Raw genomic sequence first — 17,106 nt, 5'->3', positions numbered from 1 at the left:
CGGTTTATTCCACACTTCAGTGCTGTAAGAGGGGAGGAGAGGAGGGGGAAATAAAATGCACAGCATTTCGCAAGTGCTGAAGAAACCTGCTTATTATCAATGTGATAAATGTTTATGATTGGGTGTAAGTAGTGCATGAAGGGAGTGTACATATGGCTCTACAGATACGTTTTAGTAAAAAACAGGGCATAATTTTCTGAAGCTAACACTTCCTCTGGCTAGGACCTTGGCACATAACTTGAGTAATTGGAGGTAAGTGACATGTTTCTAAGAGCACAAGCTGTAGGAAGAAAATACAAGAGAATAATAAAAAAGTGTAAAATAAGGACAAGCCGATTTGCAAAATAGATATAAAACCAAAAACACGATGTAATTTTGAACTAAACAGGTCTGAACGCCTCTAGCTAGGACTTTGGCAGATAACCTAAATAAACTGAGACAAGTGATAATCTTTGAGGGCATCAGGTTAGGGAAGAAAACACAACCGAATATACAGCTGTCGAGATCACTATAATTGATGTATAAAATAGATACAAAATCTAACAATACTTTAGAAAGTTCTCTGTTATAAATTGTTTTGCATGACCCTCTAGTTCTATAACTGACTCTTGGTTAATTAATACATAAGATTATGATCTTCTTTCTAGCTAAATGATCAGGATTCTCACGGATGCGGGGAACAAGTGAGTGTTGTGTGTGTATATTTGTTGTTGTAGTAGGTCATTGCTTTCTGATGCCGTGCAATGATAGTACCATGGAGAGGTGCCAGAGCAGCCAGAAGTTTGAACTAGGTGAACAAATCCCAGCATGTTAGTAAGCGACCTTTTATTATTAATTATTAATTATTATTATTGACATATATGTATATTATATGTATGGGGGTGGGTAAGCTATTTTGAATGACAACAACAAAACAAAAAGACTAGAAGATGTACGGGTGGATACCCTAGTGTCTCTCGCCTCCCTCACTGTGTTAAAAGATGTAATTGGAAGCGGGAAGAAGGTAAAAATTCATGATTATTTCTTCTAAGACAGGGATTTCAGACAGCGGGTTTAGAAGGAATACGGTTGAGGAAAGAAAAAGGAACAGCTGGTTTAGTACTGCTAGGACAGCTATAATGGGTGCCATCTATCGGCTACTACACGCCATTACCTCCGCTAGTCACAATATTGCTTCTCTTCGCACATATCAGGAAGGCGAACTGCTGCAATGTATGCAAAACACTATCAGATGCTGCCTAGCGCGTTCACAGAATGAGGATGTCTGGACCTTAACTCGTGCCATTCTGACTGCAACTTGCGCTGACTATTTCCCAGGCAAGGTAAGAACAGGACAGAACCTATAGCACATCTTTATTTTCTTCTTGAATGTTTTGAGTGAAGTGAAGAGCGCTTATTTTCACTTTCGGAAGTCAGCTTGGGAAATATGCAAATCACTTACTATTTGAGGCTGCTTCTAAAACCAGAGGTTCTATATTCGCTCCTAACGCTGGACTTGAAGGCAATCAAATAAGGCAAAGGAAAATACTTTCCACTAAAAGGAGTATGTCAAAGATTTGTGGAACAAAGTGAAAAAGACAGGCCCATAGATAATTGATTCTTTCCCAGAGATTTCATTCAGATGCAGACACCTGGTCGTCCCAGAGCACTGTTCTGCAGCACCATACCTCTCCGGTCTTGTTTACTCAAATCAGACTCTTAATTCCCTACGGGATCAGCTGATGATATCAACAGCAAAACTATAGCAGTCCTGGTCCAGGTGATTGTAAAATTGTAAAAATATCGAAACCCATCTGAGTCCTGTCAGTACTACAGTTTCTATTGTTTATGGAGTAACACTGGTAATGAATTACGGGTCTTATTTTGCCTGTGTAGAGGAGTCTCTGAGGAAATCTTTCTCCTGTTTAGCTTAACGGTTAAATATGTTTGACATCCTGCTATTTTCCCCAAAAATTAATATGTAGTATATCCTATGGCTATTATTTCCCTCCTGCTTTTCCACACATATTATGTCTGATTTCCAAGATAGTCAAACCTATCCTAGGAAACACCATTTCACTAGGAGGGTGGTGAAGCACTGGAATGGGTTACCTAGGGAGGTGGTGGAATCTCCATCCTTAGAGATTTGTAAGGCCCAGCTTGACAAAGCCCTGGCTTGGATGATAGTTGGTGTTGGTCCTGATTTGAGCAGGACTAGAGGAACTCCTGCAGTCTCTTCCAACCCTAATATTCTATGATTATCCCTCTTTGATAATCTTCTATGTTTATCCCTTGCCTTTACTATGTATATTTGAATTGGACCTAGTTAATTACCCACTAGCTGGACGTGGTTAACACTGGTTTGATCTTTCGGGTAAACCAACAACGATTTTTAGCACAGAACAAACATGTAGGGGTGTCCAGATTAGCCTGTGCACACGTGTTAGCTATCAATTAATGGGAAGTAAAAATTCTAGTGTAGACATAAGGTTAGTAAGTAGCTAAGATCAGTAAAGTGACCATGTAAAAATAGTGCCTTCTCCCTCAGAGCTACTCCCCCTCCACATACCGAATCACAATTGCTTCCTTTTACTGACAAATATAACTTGTTTACAACTTTTCATTCTTATTAGCACGCAAAACCACTACAACTATGGGAGAATGAACCAGGTTCTATTATGGCTCACACATAGTAGACAGAATTAACTAAAGGAAAAATAGTCTGGCTATTGTTTCAGAGATGCATGGGGGTAAAGATTCCTGGTCTTTACATGCAAAAGGAGAATGGATCTAAGCAGTGACAAGATCCTTTAACCCCAACCATATACTGGCCTGCCCAGGTCTCACTCTCATCAGCTCAATGTTTATGGCCGTTCAGGGGTCCCCACATTGTGAGAGGGCTGTGCCATGTGTTGGTAGTCCATTGCTAATGAGGATGATGATGCTGTGCTGTGAACGTAGTATGTATCCCCTGCATTGCCTCCCTCTAATCCTGTCTGGTTTGTGCAGTTGAAGCACTCTTGTTCACTGCCAAGAGCACCTCCATGGTCTCAGACAGAATTTGCCTCTAAACTTCAGCAGCAGAACTGATTACAACTGGTGATGTGTGAGCCAGAAAGAGCAGCTTGACTTTCTGAGCCCAGGTTGAGTTTCTAGTGCTGCAAGTTACTGAGAGGGTAAAAACCTTCATGTAAACCCAGCAATTTGTTCAACGCTGTCTTTGCAGTGTCATGTTTTAGAACATAACCACACCTTAAGTTACTGCCTGGCAGAAGTGGCTTTTAATTAAAGGTTGAGAGCAATGTAATGAAGGCTGATGGAAATCTTGAGGATACTTTAATGTTGATGCTCAAGATAGGGGCTGGGTTCTGTAGAAGTTTTACTGTATTTGGACTAACCTCTTGCCTGCTGTACTCATACAAGTAGTCAAAGAGGCTGCTTACCTCACTCAAGAAAACAGGATTTGGCCTTTTGCAAGTAAAAACCAAAAGTACTCTCTTGAAACGCAGCTTTCCCCCACTGCCTCATGTATTCAGTTTTTGTGGTAACAACACAATCCTTTCTGTACTAGGAAACTCAATACTTCTCCTGTTAAGTGACTGGCAAAATCTCACCAATTTCAACAAGCAGAATTACACTCCTAGGGTAATCTGCTCAATATATGTTATTGTTCAGAGTCCCAAATGCAGTTCAGCTAGCACAAGACCCATGTGCCATTTAGGTCCTATTTACCTCTATGCATGGGGTGAATTTCACCCGCTGTGAATTGTGATGTGGTGAGTTTTAATATTGTTAAAGTCATTATTTTTCAGCTATATTCCAGTGTTCATAATAATTATGCTACTTTTCTTGTGCTTCCTCTGAATGTATTAAGTTCTTATGTATCACAAAAGGAAGTTAGCATTTCAGAATGAATATTATTGGCCAAACTATTGGAAGAAACTAACAATTTAATCTGAATTATAACTCGAGATGAATATCGTCCTTGCACAAATCCTTTACAATCAGAAATGCATAGCAGACTGATAGTTTTTTAGATGTAGAAGAAACAGCATCAGTATGAAAAACACTCTTGGGGCTTGATCTAGCATTCTTTGTACAGCCAGAACTCCCACTGGTTTTGGTGGGAAAACGGTTAGCCAGTGTCTTTGATCAACCCTGTAAAATGTGATTACAGTTTAAAGTATAATTCACTGATCTCTGCTCTCACGGTCAGCAGCATGTTGAATGTCAAGAACCTAGATCCAATATCCATCGAAGGAAAAAGAGATCTCAGAGAGCACGACCATGTGAGAAGCACAGACTTCAAGAACTACGGGCAGTACTGAGGAGTTATATTAATACTAAAAAATAGGTTTCCCTCTTAATTTTAGAAATATTTATGACCAATGATGCAAATTTGTAAAGTGGTATATTTTACAAATGATTTTTAAATTCACATTTTAAATGTTTTTAATTTATTTTGTAAAACCCTTTAATATACAATTTGCTAAACAAATAGCTTACAGCCATAATGTAAGGATTAATTAAAACAATTTTCATGAAATTGTTTGCCATACTTCGTATGTATGTAAAATGGATCAAAGGGGGCAGCTTGGAACAGATTAGAAAAGGTCCACAGGAATGGGAAATAATGGGATATATGGGGGCATGGAGAAAGATCAGCCAGGAGAGAGGCTTTGAACATTTTTTTAAAGTTTTAGAAGTGTCTGGCTGTGTTGGAGGTGGTTAATCCAAATGTACCTTCAATGTTCATTCTTATGAATGCTGATGGTAGGTTGTGCGTGTCAGTTGTATTTCCAAACTATAGTTTGGTGTTGTTGCTGTGTGGTTTTAGACACGTTTTATCAGTTTTGGTAGTGAGTATTGTGCATGTCCTTATCTGTATGTTTGGCAGTGCTAGTGGTAGGTTTTGCATGAGTCCATGCATGTATTTCTGGCAGTACTGTTGCTGTGTTTTGTGCATACCCACGCATGTGTCTGTAAGAGTGAAAGTATTAATCACTGGGGTTTTGTGCAATTGTTTTTCCCGCCTCTCCAGTGTTTCATCATTATGAAGTCACATACATTATATCGGTATTTGAACAGTGCAACATCTGAAGTAAAGAATATAGGATTTAGTGGAGGTTTTGATTTTTGTCCTATTGATCTGGTAGGAGTGGAACTTTAATAACCAAACTGTCTCAGCTTTGAAGCCCTCGTAAAATTTGACCTAAAACATACAAATGTGCACACAATTATCTAGTGATTCCCAGATACCTGGTTTAATCAGAAAATGGTTTCATTTGTTTTAAAGCATGTGGGCAGCTATATACAACATAATATTATCAAATAACATAATCGCCTCTCTCTCCCTATCCAACCTGACTGTGCAGAGCAAGGGGGTGGAATTCCTTGTTTTCACCTCTACCTTTCTACTGGAATGAAGGGAAGGGTGATCCTAAAAGCTACTTTACTTTGGCCCGGTCTACACTCAAAATTTAGATTATGGAGCTCAGAGGTCTCAAAAATCCAGACCTCTGAGCACCACAGTTATGCCAACCTAATCCTTGCTGTAGACACAGCTAGGCCAACAGAAGAATGCATTTGGAGACATAAGTACCATTGCCTGCAGAAGTGGTGTTCCTACATTGATTGAAGAACCCCTTCCGTTACTGTAGGCTGCATCTGTGCTACAGGATTATGCCAGCATAGCTACAGTGCAATAACTATGTCGTTATAGTCTGCATAGTGTAGACATAGCCCTTCTCATTATAACAGAATACCAGCTGTGCTATAATAAAGATTGAGAATGACTTTCTGTTTAAAGATTGACTCTTAAAGTTGCTCTAAAATCCACATGCTTCTTGTAATGCTTTGAAATGTGGTATGCCTCAGGTGGGTTTATAGTACGGTTAATGATCCAAATTTGGGGGCATTCACAAAAGGAATCCCAGAGATATAACTTCCCGTCCCCTACAACCTGCCCTCCCCCATAGCATTTCTTAATGCTGGCAGATTTAACTAATTCTTTTGTATAGCACTGTAGATCAAACCACCCCTGAATGTGCTCACAATGATCTCAGTCACTCAACATTTACTCCATAGCACCCACTAAACCAATGGAGGAGCACCATTGAAAACGATACTCAAACTAGCCTGGCGATTACAATAACTTTAAGCATGTGAGAGAGGACTGGTGTGCCTCTCTTCTCCCAAACCACGTACCCAAAATAGCATCCCCTCCACCATTTCCATCTTAACCTCCCCTTCCCTTTAAACTATTAGAACTTCAGAAGCCAAGTATAGCCAAAAAATGTTCTGGAAGGGTACAAGACACCACCAGGCAACCTTAATTCTGCATTAATGAAGCTTTTTCTCAGTGGATCTCTTCTCTTCCCACTACTAACCCTTCCTCTTAGGGTGTCAGCATACATCTCTACAATGGGAAATCGAGATCTTCCTTCTGGGTGGCTTGTTCTTCTCCCTGTTCTTCTATCTGTTGTCTCAAAATACATTGGTACACAATATATTATAAAGAAAAATCAGGAAAACACTAGCTCTCACCTATTTTAGGTGAATTAAGACAATACTGAAGCCTAAGAATGCATCTATTCTTTGCAGCCTGTTGGAAATCAATCTAGACCCTCTGTAACCACATTTATGGCTGCTGTATCTGTACCAACAGCTTTTGCAGCAACCACAGCTATGGCACCCACAAAAGGCTTGAGGTGCTGGGAACAATTCCATGGGCCTAGAAAAATCTCCCAAAAGCATGAGTCTTAGATCAAAAGCCTGAGGTTAGGCAGGTTTTGACACCATTATTTCTTTAGTTTTCAGCTTTTCTTTTCTCTGTCACAAAGATTTGTCCATAGAAGCTATTCTGGAGCAAATATTTCTGAATAACACAACAACATGCTGAGAACTAGGGTGGCCACCTAACCATGTTTTCCCATATTTGTCCCTTTTTGGAGGTAGTAGCTGTCCTGAGAAATCTATAAGGGTGCTTAGTAAACACCACCATCTGTTCAGATTTTTGGGCTCAGGATCATCCCAGACATCCTGTGTTTTCTTTTGGCTTTTTCGTACCTCGGTGGCAACCCAAGAGAATGCCAGATTTGTGTGAAACTAAGGGGGAAAAACCATCAATCCAATCTAGATCATAAACTCCTTGGGACACCAGAGAGTGTCTAAAAACTCAATCCTACTGAGCATCATTGAGTTCTTACTTCTGTGAAGGGTCCCACTACAATCAATGGGGATGGCTCATGTTACCATCAAACACTATGCAAGTTTACAGGACTGGGCTGTTATCTGCATCTCATGCAAGAGGGGGCGCAATGTCAATGATTAACAAATAGACTATAATCATACAAAACTGACAGATGCTTTTCCCCATGAGGGCGTTGGGGCTCACTCTCCTGCTTTCTTTCAAGTCCGGTGATATTTGTTGTTTTTCTCAAAGCCTCAGCTCTCGGAGTCAGGTGATGAGACTCTCAGTTTGCACCTTTAAATAAACAAGTAAGATCCAAGCCCTGGTGGCTGGGGAGCAAAGTCTGAGGCCCGTCACCTGGGACGGGAGCCCCCATTTCATTAGTCCGGATCTCGGGCGGCCCGATCTGGAAGCAGGTGGGGCTGGCACAGGACCGCACGTAGGGACAGGGTGTCGGGAACCACGAGGATGGGCACGCTGGAGTACGGCTCAGAGAACGCAGTGACGTAGACACTGACTACAACGTGGGAAGCTCGACAGGAAACCAGGCGCCGGGCAGGGGGCAGTGCCTGCGCAGACGCGATCGGCTGGGGGGGGTCTTTCTCCGCTCCATCGCGGAAGGCGGAACTCAGAGAGCGCGGACGCAGGCGCAGGCGGGCGCCTTTCGCGAACGCCTCGGAGCCCCTGGGCCGTTGCTAAGAGCCGGAGGGGGCGGCGGCCGGCGGCGGCGGAAGGGGCGGGGCTGTTTCCGCAGCGCAGTTGGACGGACACGTGCTTTTGTGGGTGCAGGCGCCGGCGGCTCAGCTTGGGGGATGTCGCGTGCGGGCAGCGCAGTGCGGGCGGCCCCCGGCAGTGGTTGTGGCGGCAGCGCGCTCTTCTCGGGCTTCCGCGCTCTCGGTCTTTACTCCAACCACCTGCCCCACGTGCTGCGCTACCACCAGCGCCACCGAGAGTTCTACCTGGTCACCGCCGTGGGGAGGAGCTTCCACACCTACAACGTGAGTGACCCCCCCCCCCGATCATGTGGTTCCCTCTCTCCCGCAGCGTGAGTGACACCCCCCCCTCCGCCGTGGGCTCCCATGCCCCCTCCTGTCCTGCAGTATGGTGATCGCCCCAGTCCCCCTTCTCCCGGCCCAGCTTCCTAGACCTACAAGGTGCCTTGTTTCTGTTTAGGGTTTTATACGGCTGTTGCAGTAACTCCCCCCATCCCCTCACCCACTTTTTAAGCAGGGAAAAGTGAAAACAGAGCGTAAGTCTATGACACACTGTGCAGCCTCCTGCCCGGAAGCCCACCGCTTCTCTGTTTTTCACGATCAGTATGGATGCTACAGCACCTTCCTCTGGCTCGTTGCAGATTTTCCTCTGCTGTAATGCTGACTTTCCTCAAATGCCCCACTAGGGCCACATCATACAGAGAGTTAATCTAATCACACAAAAAGTGACTTGTCAGTAAATGAGCGTTCTTGGAATGCTTTGAAGGCAAAAAGCTACTGGGGGAGAGGCTGTTCTGGGTTTGATTTTTGATAAACTGGAAGGAACTGGTGGAGAATTTCAAAATGGAAGGCAACTTGGGTGAAATTGATCATGAAATGATAGAGTTCATGATTCTAAGGCAGGAGTGGGCCACATCAGGGAATAGAAATTGTATGGAGGGCCATGAATGCTTACAAAATTGGGGTGGTGGGTGTGGGCTCTGGGGTGGGGCTGAGGATGAGAGGTTTGGGGTGCTGGAGGGTACTCTGGGCTGGGATCGAGGATTTTAGAAAATGAGAGGGGGATCAGGGCAGGAGGTTGGGGTGTTAGGAGAGGCTCAGTGGTGCGGCACCTGACCCAGCGCCCCAACCGGAGTGGGGGCGAGCTGCATGGTGCAGCTCAGGGGACTTCTTAAAACGGCTCACGGGCTGGATCCGGCCCATGGGCCATAGTTTGTCCACTCCTGTTCTAAAGAATGATATGGAAGAGAGTAGAGTGAAAACAATGGATTTCAAGAAGATGGACTTTAGCAAACTCAAGGGGTTGGTCGGTAAGATTCCATGGAAAGGAAGTCTAAGGAGAAAAACAGTTCAAAAGAGTTGACAGTTTTTCAGAGAGAGATTAATAACAGTTCAAAAGTAAACTGTCCCACTGTGTAGGGAAGATGGGAAGTATGGCAAGAGACCATTCTGGCTTAACCAGGAGATCTTTAGTGATCTGACACTGAGAAAAAGAGTCCCACAAAAAGTGGGAATGAGGACAAATTTTGAGGAATGAGTATAAAAAACAATATGAGCAAAACACATGTAGGGGCTAAACTACACAGGCTAAGTCACAGAATGAGATTAAACTAGCTAGAGATTTAAAGGGTAGCAAGAAAACATTTTACAAATATATTCAAACTGAGAGGAAGAATAGGATAGGCCCATTACTCAAAGAGAGGAGGAAAGCCAGTAACAGTAAATGTGCAAATGGCAGAAGTGCTAAATTACTTTTTTGTTTTGGTTTTCACCAAAAAGATTAGTTGCGATTGGGCATCTAACATAGTGAATGGCAGTGAAAATGAGGAAGGATTGCAGGCTAAAATAGGGGAAAAAATTACCTGAGCAACTAGATGTCTTCAAGTTGGCAGGGCCTGATGAAAGACATCCTAGAGTACTCAAGGAGATGTCTGAGTTGATATTTGAATCATTAGCCATTATATTTGAAAAACTCATGGAAGATGGGAGAGATTCCAGAGGACTGGAAGAGGACAAATATAGTGTCAATCTATAAAAAGGGCGATAAGGATTATCCAGGAAATTATAGACTGGTCAGTTTAACTTCAGTACCCAGAAAGATAATGGAGCAAATAAGCCAGCGGTCCCCAGCGCAGTGCATCTAAATGCGCCCATGTCCTGGCCAGCGGTTGAGCATCCGCCGAAATGCTGCCAAATTTCGGTGATGACGCCTCTTGCCACCAACAAGGGACGTCATCGAGAGTCATCGCCGCCGAAATGCTGCTGAATTTCTGCAGCATTTCAGCGGATGCTTGAACGCCGCCATGGTCCTTCATCTGGCGCCCACCAGACGAAAAGGTTGGGGGCCACTGAAATAAGCAATCAATTTGCAAAAATCTAGAAGATACTAAGGTGATAAGTAACAGTCAATGTGACTTTGTCAAGAACAAAGAATGGTTTGACATGATTTGACAGGGTATCAAGGCTTGAGGAGGGGTGGGGATGTTGGTGTTGAAGTGTTCTCCTACTGGTTTTTGAATATTATAATTCCTGATGTCAGATTTGTGTCTATTTATTCTTTTTTGCGTACAGACTGTCCGGACAGTCTCTACGCAAAAGTAGGAGAACACTTCAGTCTTGCTGGTCACTCAGTAACAGACTTAAAGGTGGCAATCTTGCAACAGAAAAGCTTTAAAAACAGACTTCAGGGAGAAACTGCTGAACTTGAATTAATATGCAAACTAGAGACCATCAATTTAGGCTTGAATAGAGACTGAGAATGGCTGAGCCATTACGCATATTGAATCTATTTTGCCATGTTAAGTATCCTCTCATCATCTTGTCAAACTGTCTGAAACGGGCTATCTTGATTATCACTACAAAAGTTTTTTATTTCTCCTGATAATTGCTCATCTTAATTAATTTAGCCTCTTAGAGTTGGTAGGGCAACTCCCACCTTTTCATGTTCTCCGTATGTGTATATACATCTCCTTACTATTTGTTCCATTCTGTGCATCTGCTAAAGTGGACTGTAGCCCATGAAAGCTTATGCTCAGATAAATTTGTTAGTCTCTAAGGTGCCACAAGTACTCCTGTTCTTTTTGCGGATACAGACTAACACGGCTGCTACTCTGAAACCAGTCATTAGCAGGAGTGTTGTAAGCAAGGCACAAGAAGTAAGTCTTCTGCTCTACTCTGTGCTGATAAGGCCTCAACTGGAGTATTGTGCCCAGTTCTGGACACTACGTTTTGGGGAAAAATGTGGACAAATTGGAGAAGGTCCAGAGAAGAGCAACAAAACTGATTAAAGGTCTAGAAAACATGATCTCTAAGGGAAGACTGAAAAAAAATGTATTTTTAGTTTGGAGAAGAAAACTGTTTCCCCCACCTCCCGCAGTCTTCTCAAGTACATAAAAGGGAGGAGGGTGAAAAAATATTCTCTTTAAGCTCTAAGGATGGGACAAGAAGCAATGTGCTTAAATTGCAACAAGGGAGGTTTAGGTTGGACATTGGGGAAAACTTCCCAACTGTCACAGTGGTTAAACACTGGAACAAATTGCCTAGGCAGGTTGTGAATCTCCATCATTGGAGGTTTTTAAGAACAGGCTAGACAAACCACTATCAGGGATGGTCTACTTAATCCTGCTTTGAGTGCAGGGGACTGGATTAGATGATCTCTTGAGGTCCCTTCCGGTTGATTGTTTGAGTTGAGTTCACTGGTATTCATGGAATCATGTTATTAGTTCATCACCTGTATTCAGTTGACTACTTATTTATTCATGAACCTGTTTGGGAATCTGTTGTCCTCATGTTTTAAAAGTGTGCCATGTAATTAAGGAGCAGGAGCAATAACATATAATCAGTCATGCACCAGAAGGAGCAAATAATCAAAGTGAAAAGTTTGTGAACAATTCTGAGGCTGAAATGCATGAATGCAGTCTGTTCCCGCATGATGTTTTTTCTCCATACTCCTGCTCTGTGCTGAAACACTGACAGCACCAGGGATCGGTCCTTCCCACATAGTCAAAATGAGTTCATACTATCGCTTACCTATCTCTACAGCCCCAGAACCAGTCTCTCACATGGTGTGGTATATCCTTAATTTTCATTAAATCATTGTTTCCTTGGTATAGAATGTGCCACTGGGAAAGGGATGCTTGATTTAATGTGCTCACTGAACTTTCATCCCTAAAGATCTTGGTACAAGTTTCCATTCACATGTTCCACCCACTGGTCCAAACCAGGGTGGATAAAAATGGATTTTTTTTTGTTTGTTTATTTTGGGAAGGAGTTTTTTTAAGTCTGATTTTATTTATTGTATTTTTTATGTTGTTACTTAAATTATAATTGTTATTTTGAAAAAATCTGTTTTAAAATGAAATGAATTTAATACAAAATATTAAGACAAACTTATTGTAATGAGCTTCTGTCAAAAACTTTGAATTAAAAGCTGCTTTTCTGTATAAGGAAGATATTAGGGAAAACTTTTTATTTTAAAGTCAAGCTTTGTAAATGACACAATAGGTCATGTACTGTATTAAGGGCTTGATCCTATGTGGGGAGTCAGGGGTTGTGATACTGGATGCAAGAAACTGGCAAAGGAATTTAGGAGACTGCCCAATTTTCAAGAAATTTAGGCAAGTAGGACCTTAAGCTCTGGTCACTTTCATCTACGCATATCTAAAAATTTTCCCAGGCTGACCTGAAATCAGTTTAATTCCCTGACAATCCTTAATCTCGCTGTTTAATAAATAATTTAGTTGTAAATGTGAAACACATCTTGGTAGGATAAGCTTATCTACAAAACATTTAAGGTAGTTTTGTTTAATAAAATATATTTTTATGTGCTGTTCTGTGTTTAATTAAATTCCAGTTACCATCCTAATGCAGCTTCACACAAATCATGAGCAAATGTTAATTATAGTAAATAAGCAATATAGCATTCACCATTTTCTAACATACTTAAAATATACAATTAATAATCTGAAAATATTAAGCTATATAATTGCTTAAATACAGTAACTCCTCACTTAACGTTGTAATTATGTTCCTGAAAAATGTGACTCTAAGCAAAACGATGTTAAACAAATCCAGTTTCCCCATAATAATTAATGTAAAGGGGGTGGGCATGTTAGGTTCCAGGGAAAAAATTTTTTGCCAGAAAAAAGGCATATACATTTAAAACAAGCAATTTAATACAGGTACTGTACTATAGTTTGGGAGGTGCCCCCACACAGGCACAGCCCACTGGCACTGCGGACAAGGCAGGCAAGGAGGCTGAAGATGCAGTAGGCTAGGAGAAGAACCTTTCGCAGCAGCAGCTTCCCAAGCACAGGCACCGACTTTGCTGGGGGCTCAACCCTCGGTCCACCCGCTCCACCGTTCTCCCAAGCCCCCAGCCTTAACCCGCTTCTTCTCCCCTTCCCTGCTCCACCTCCTCCTCCTCTACTCTGCATGACATGTCCTTGCTCTTCCCTCCTCCCCCTAGCCTCCGGAATGCCGCAACGCAGATTGCTGCCGACAGGGGAGGAGAAGGCTGTGCGCTGCATCCTCGCTCCTCCCCCCAGCCTCCTGAACACCGCAAGACAGCTGATAGGAGGTGGGGGGAGCAGGAGGAGGTGCTGATCCATGGGATCTGCCAGCGGGGAGGAGGTGCTGGGGCTGGGGGCTGTAGAGGAACTGATACAGGGTCTTTCAGCTGTGGACAAAGCAGGCAGCCAAACGATGTTATAGGAGAGCATTGCATAACTTTAAACAAGCATGTTCTGTAATACAGCAGGGACGTAACATCGAAATAATGTTAATGCCCTCTTGCTTAAGTGAGGAGTTACTGTAAATGTATATAATTATAGTGTACCATACTAGGTAGCAAAACAATATACAAAGATTCTATTTAATTGTAAATCAACATGCTTTAATAGTTATATTAACCAATGAGAACGCAACTTTCTTTTGAAAATAACTGAAGTACTAATGAAAATTGATTAAAATCCATTTTAATTGTAACTTTTCACTTGGTGATTTAAACATGATTTAAATGGTTGATTTTAATCAACACCCACCATACCCCAAACCATCACACAGAGTTGAGAAGCCCAGATATAGAGGGTAGTAGACGTGTTTCAGATCAGAACTCTGGTTTATAGACACATTAGTGTGGAGAAAATTTGCAAAGATCACCTGCTATATGAATGACTGACTCCAATTTACAGCCTGAATTCTGCAAAAATTTAAGCGAATCTGTAATATTAATTTGATGGTTAGTCCCATAAACTTTAATAGGGCTACTCATATGAGTAAAGCTATGCATATGTTTGCAGGATGAGGACTATGTTATCAATTCCTTATTTTTTCTGAGCACTAAAGTCTCCACATTTTCCTCAAATATATAGAAAAGGAATAATGAGTAAAGACTAAATCGAAAGTGACTATATTAACAACCCAAGTCAGTCTTCACAAATTCAATTATACTTCAGTACTAGTTTTTATGCTTGAATTTACACAGATAACTAAAACCTTTCAGAATATCATAAATCTTACTTTTCAAATTACTACTTAAATCTAAAAATGTAACATATTCCAGGACTTGTATTATAATCAAATTTCACAGGTACTGATTTGCAGGGGGCATCTTAGAATGAAGCAGGAACAGTGAATGATATGGAAAAAAGAGGCCTCAACCCAGCAAAATGGGTGTATATTTAATTTTGAGCACATGGGTAGTCTTGTTAAATTTAGCATTTGAGTAGTCCTATAAGTTTAAGCACATGGTTAGGGCTTTGCTCAGTAGAGGCCAATATATATGTGTCACGAACACAGGGTCAATGGGGACATGGCTTTCTGATGAATTGTAGTGTCATATGAGAAGAGGATACATGACACAGAACAGTATTTGAGTCCAGGGCTAGATCCACAATAGGACTTAGATTTGCGACACTCAGGATTGTAGTACCACCCAGGGCAATCCAGAGCCTCGTAAGGCACCTAGGCTCCCTGTACAGTGCATGGGCAGAAACAAGTGCCGAAGAAAAGCCTGAAAGCTAGTTAATAGGAAATGCTGTGGATGCCCCTCAAAAGACTCAAGTATGTAAGTCTGGGCTGGAGGGAGATGCCTGTCTCCACTTAGGATTGATAGTCTTGAGCTCTCTCCTGGAGTGAGGCACCTAAGCCATTCCTAGTGTGTGCATGCCACCCCCCCACCCCCAAAATCCAATAGTTAGAACATTTATGTGGGATGTTGGAGACCTGTGTTCAAATTCTTTCTCCACATGAAGGTTGTGGAGGGGAAAATCTAATTTATATTTTCCACATCCCAGGTTAGTGCTCTCACTGCTGGCCTAAAAGTTAGGAGTGATGCCCCCTCTTATACTTTCTCCTCCAGTTGTTTGTGTTGGCTTTGGTATGGTCAGAGAATGCCTACCTACTAGATGGGGCACTGTGGGTGTGGAGAGCCACTTTGAGGATCCCAGTGTGGCTTAGGCATGAGATAGGCGTTTGGGCACATAGACTGAGGCAACTGTCCATGTGCTTGCTGGCAGAAACTTAGATTCCTGGGGAACTTTAATGATGGAAAGGCATATGGGGACTTGGGTGCCTAAAGAATTAGATGGCAGCTGAGCATGTGTTTTGAAGATCTCAGTGGCACCTAAATGTTGGATTTGAGGAGTGTCTAAAGTGGTAGTTAGGTGCCTAAGACATTTGTGGATCTAGCCACCCACTACTTTTGTATATATATGCCAGCCTGTTGCAGATGTTTTGCTATCCACAGAATCTTCTTCAGATCTTGGTGTGCCTTTAGGTTAAGGACCTGCTCCATGCTGGGGAAGGCAAATCTTGTCTCCCAGATGAGATGATTATGAAGAAGTTCAGTGATTGAGAGTATTTGTCTCTGTGTCTGCTGGGGTTTTACACACTGATTTCTAGTCAGATCATGGCTCTAAAGTGCAGGAGCACCTTTTTCATGCATAGTTCTGAATTTGCAAATGCTAATGTTTCTAGAATGCTGGATTAGTATCTGTAGGAAATTCAGAGCAGAAAACTACTAAAGATTTATCTTTTTGTTTTTTTTTACAGGTAAAGAAACTTGGTATAGTTGCTGTTAGTAAGTATACAGTTTGTTCTACATCATGCAAATTACTTTTTTTCCAAACAGCTAACACATCTGTATAGACATGAATTGTGTAATAGGAAGCAAATCTCATCTATAACTAGCTATGAGAAAGTATATTAAAATAATATTAAGGTTGTAGACTCAAGCACTTAAATGTCAGAAAATGCCAGAATTAAGATTGCCCATGCAACCTTAATTTTGCACCCTTGGTATCTGCTATGAAAGTCTTGAATTAGATTATCACATCTTTCCACAGTACACCACCCTCGTTCAGTGAATGGGTAGATATTCAAGATTTCTTAACCTACATGTAGCCCCAGGTCTTATATAACAAACTATTCAAACCCCGAACTGAAAATAGATTTACTCATTCCCTCATGGCCATTTCTGTGGAGCTCTCACCCATAGTATCTCAGTGCTTCGACACATTAATGTGTTTATCTTCACAACGCTCTTATAGGTAGTTGTACAATTGGGATACCGAGGCACAGAGAATTGAGGCCAAAAGTGCCTAATAAATCTGGGTGTCCAACTTGACACTTAACGTGTGATTTGTTTGTTTTTAAGTGAACTTAGCATTTTTAAAGTACTTCATATTTTCAAAGCACAGTTGCATTTGCAGTTGATTTCATTTGCACTTGAGTGCTCAGCTCTTCTGTAAATCTAAGTGCAGGTATCTCACTTTAGGCACTCAGAAAATGAAGAACATACAATTAGAGGCCAAAACCATGAAAAGTTTGGTTTAAGTGACTTGCCCACTATCCCATATGAACTCTGTATCAAAGGCAGGGGTAGAATCTAGTTACCCAGGGTGGCATTCATCTACCTTAACAGTGAACCATCCTTTCTCTTCCGGCAATCTCCTGACCCATTCACTACACATCTTGCAACACTCACAGCAAATGAAAGCAGGGGTCCGTTAGACAACAAGTTACACAGCCTTGATTACTTCCTTGAATCTCATCCATCCTGTTTACTGAATGAGGCAGAGGTCCTGTGGAGGAAAACTAGTATGTGATCATATACTTAGACTGTACTGTAATGCGTACGTGCACCTGAAATCCTAATTCAGGGTACACAGGCAACCATAGCATTTCCTAACTCCTGAGTGCTTGATTTTGCAACCTTAACAT

At 41.9% G+C, this 17,106-nt stretch overlaps 1 protein-coding gene across 1 annotated transcript in view; it reads left to right on the top strand.

The window, feature by feature from the left end:
• The first annotated feature begins 7,821 nt into the window (after window positions 1-7,821).
• Window positions 7,822-17,106, top strand: part of WDR36 (WD repeat domain 36) — a 67,875-nt gene continuing 58,590 nt past the window's right edge. The window contains exons 1-2 of the mRNA XM_030567194.1: window positions 7,822-8,169; window positions 15,937-15,964. Of these exons, the coding sequence (XP_030423054.1) occupies window positions 7,984-8,169; window positions 15,937-15,964 (214 nt within the window). The 5' untranslated portion in view covers window positions 7,822-7,983. The remainder of the gene's footprint in view (window positions 8,170-15,936; window positions 15,965-17,106) is intronic.

Source organism: Gopherus evgoodei, chromosome 6, assembly GCF_007399415.2.
Source record: "Gopherus evgoodei ecotype Sinaloan lineage chromosome 6, rGopEvg1_v1.p, whole genome shotgun sequence".
Classification (NCBI taxonomy): Eukaryota; Metazoa; Chordata; order Testudines; family Testudinidae; genus Gopherus; species Gopherus evgoodei.
The sequence above is the reverse complement of the archived record's forward strand: the minus strand, read 5'-3'. Positions and strand labels throughout refer to the sequence as shown.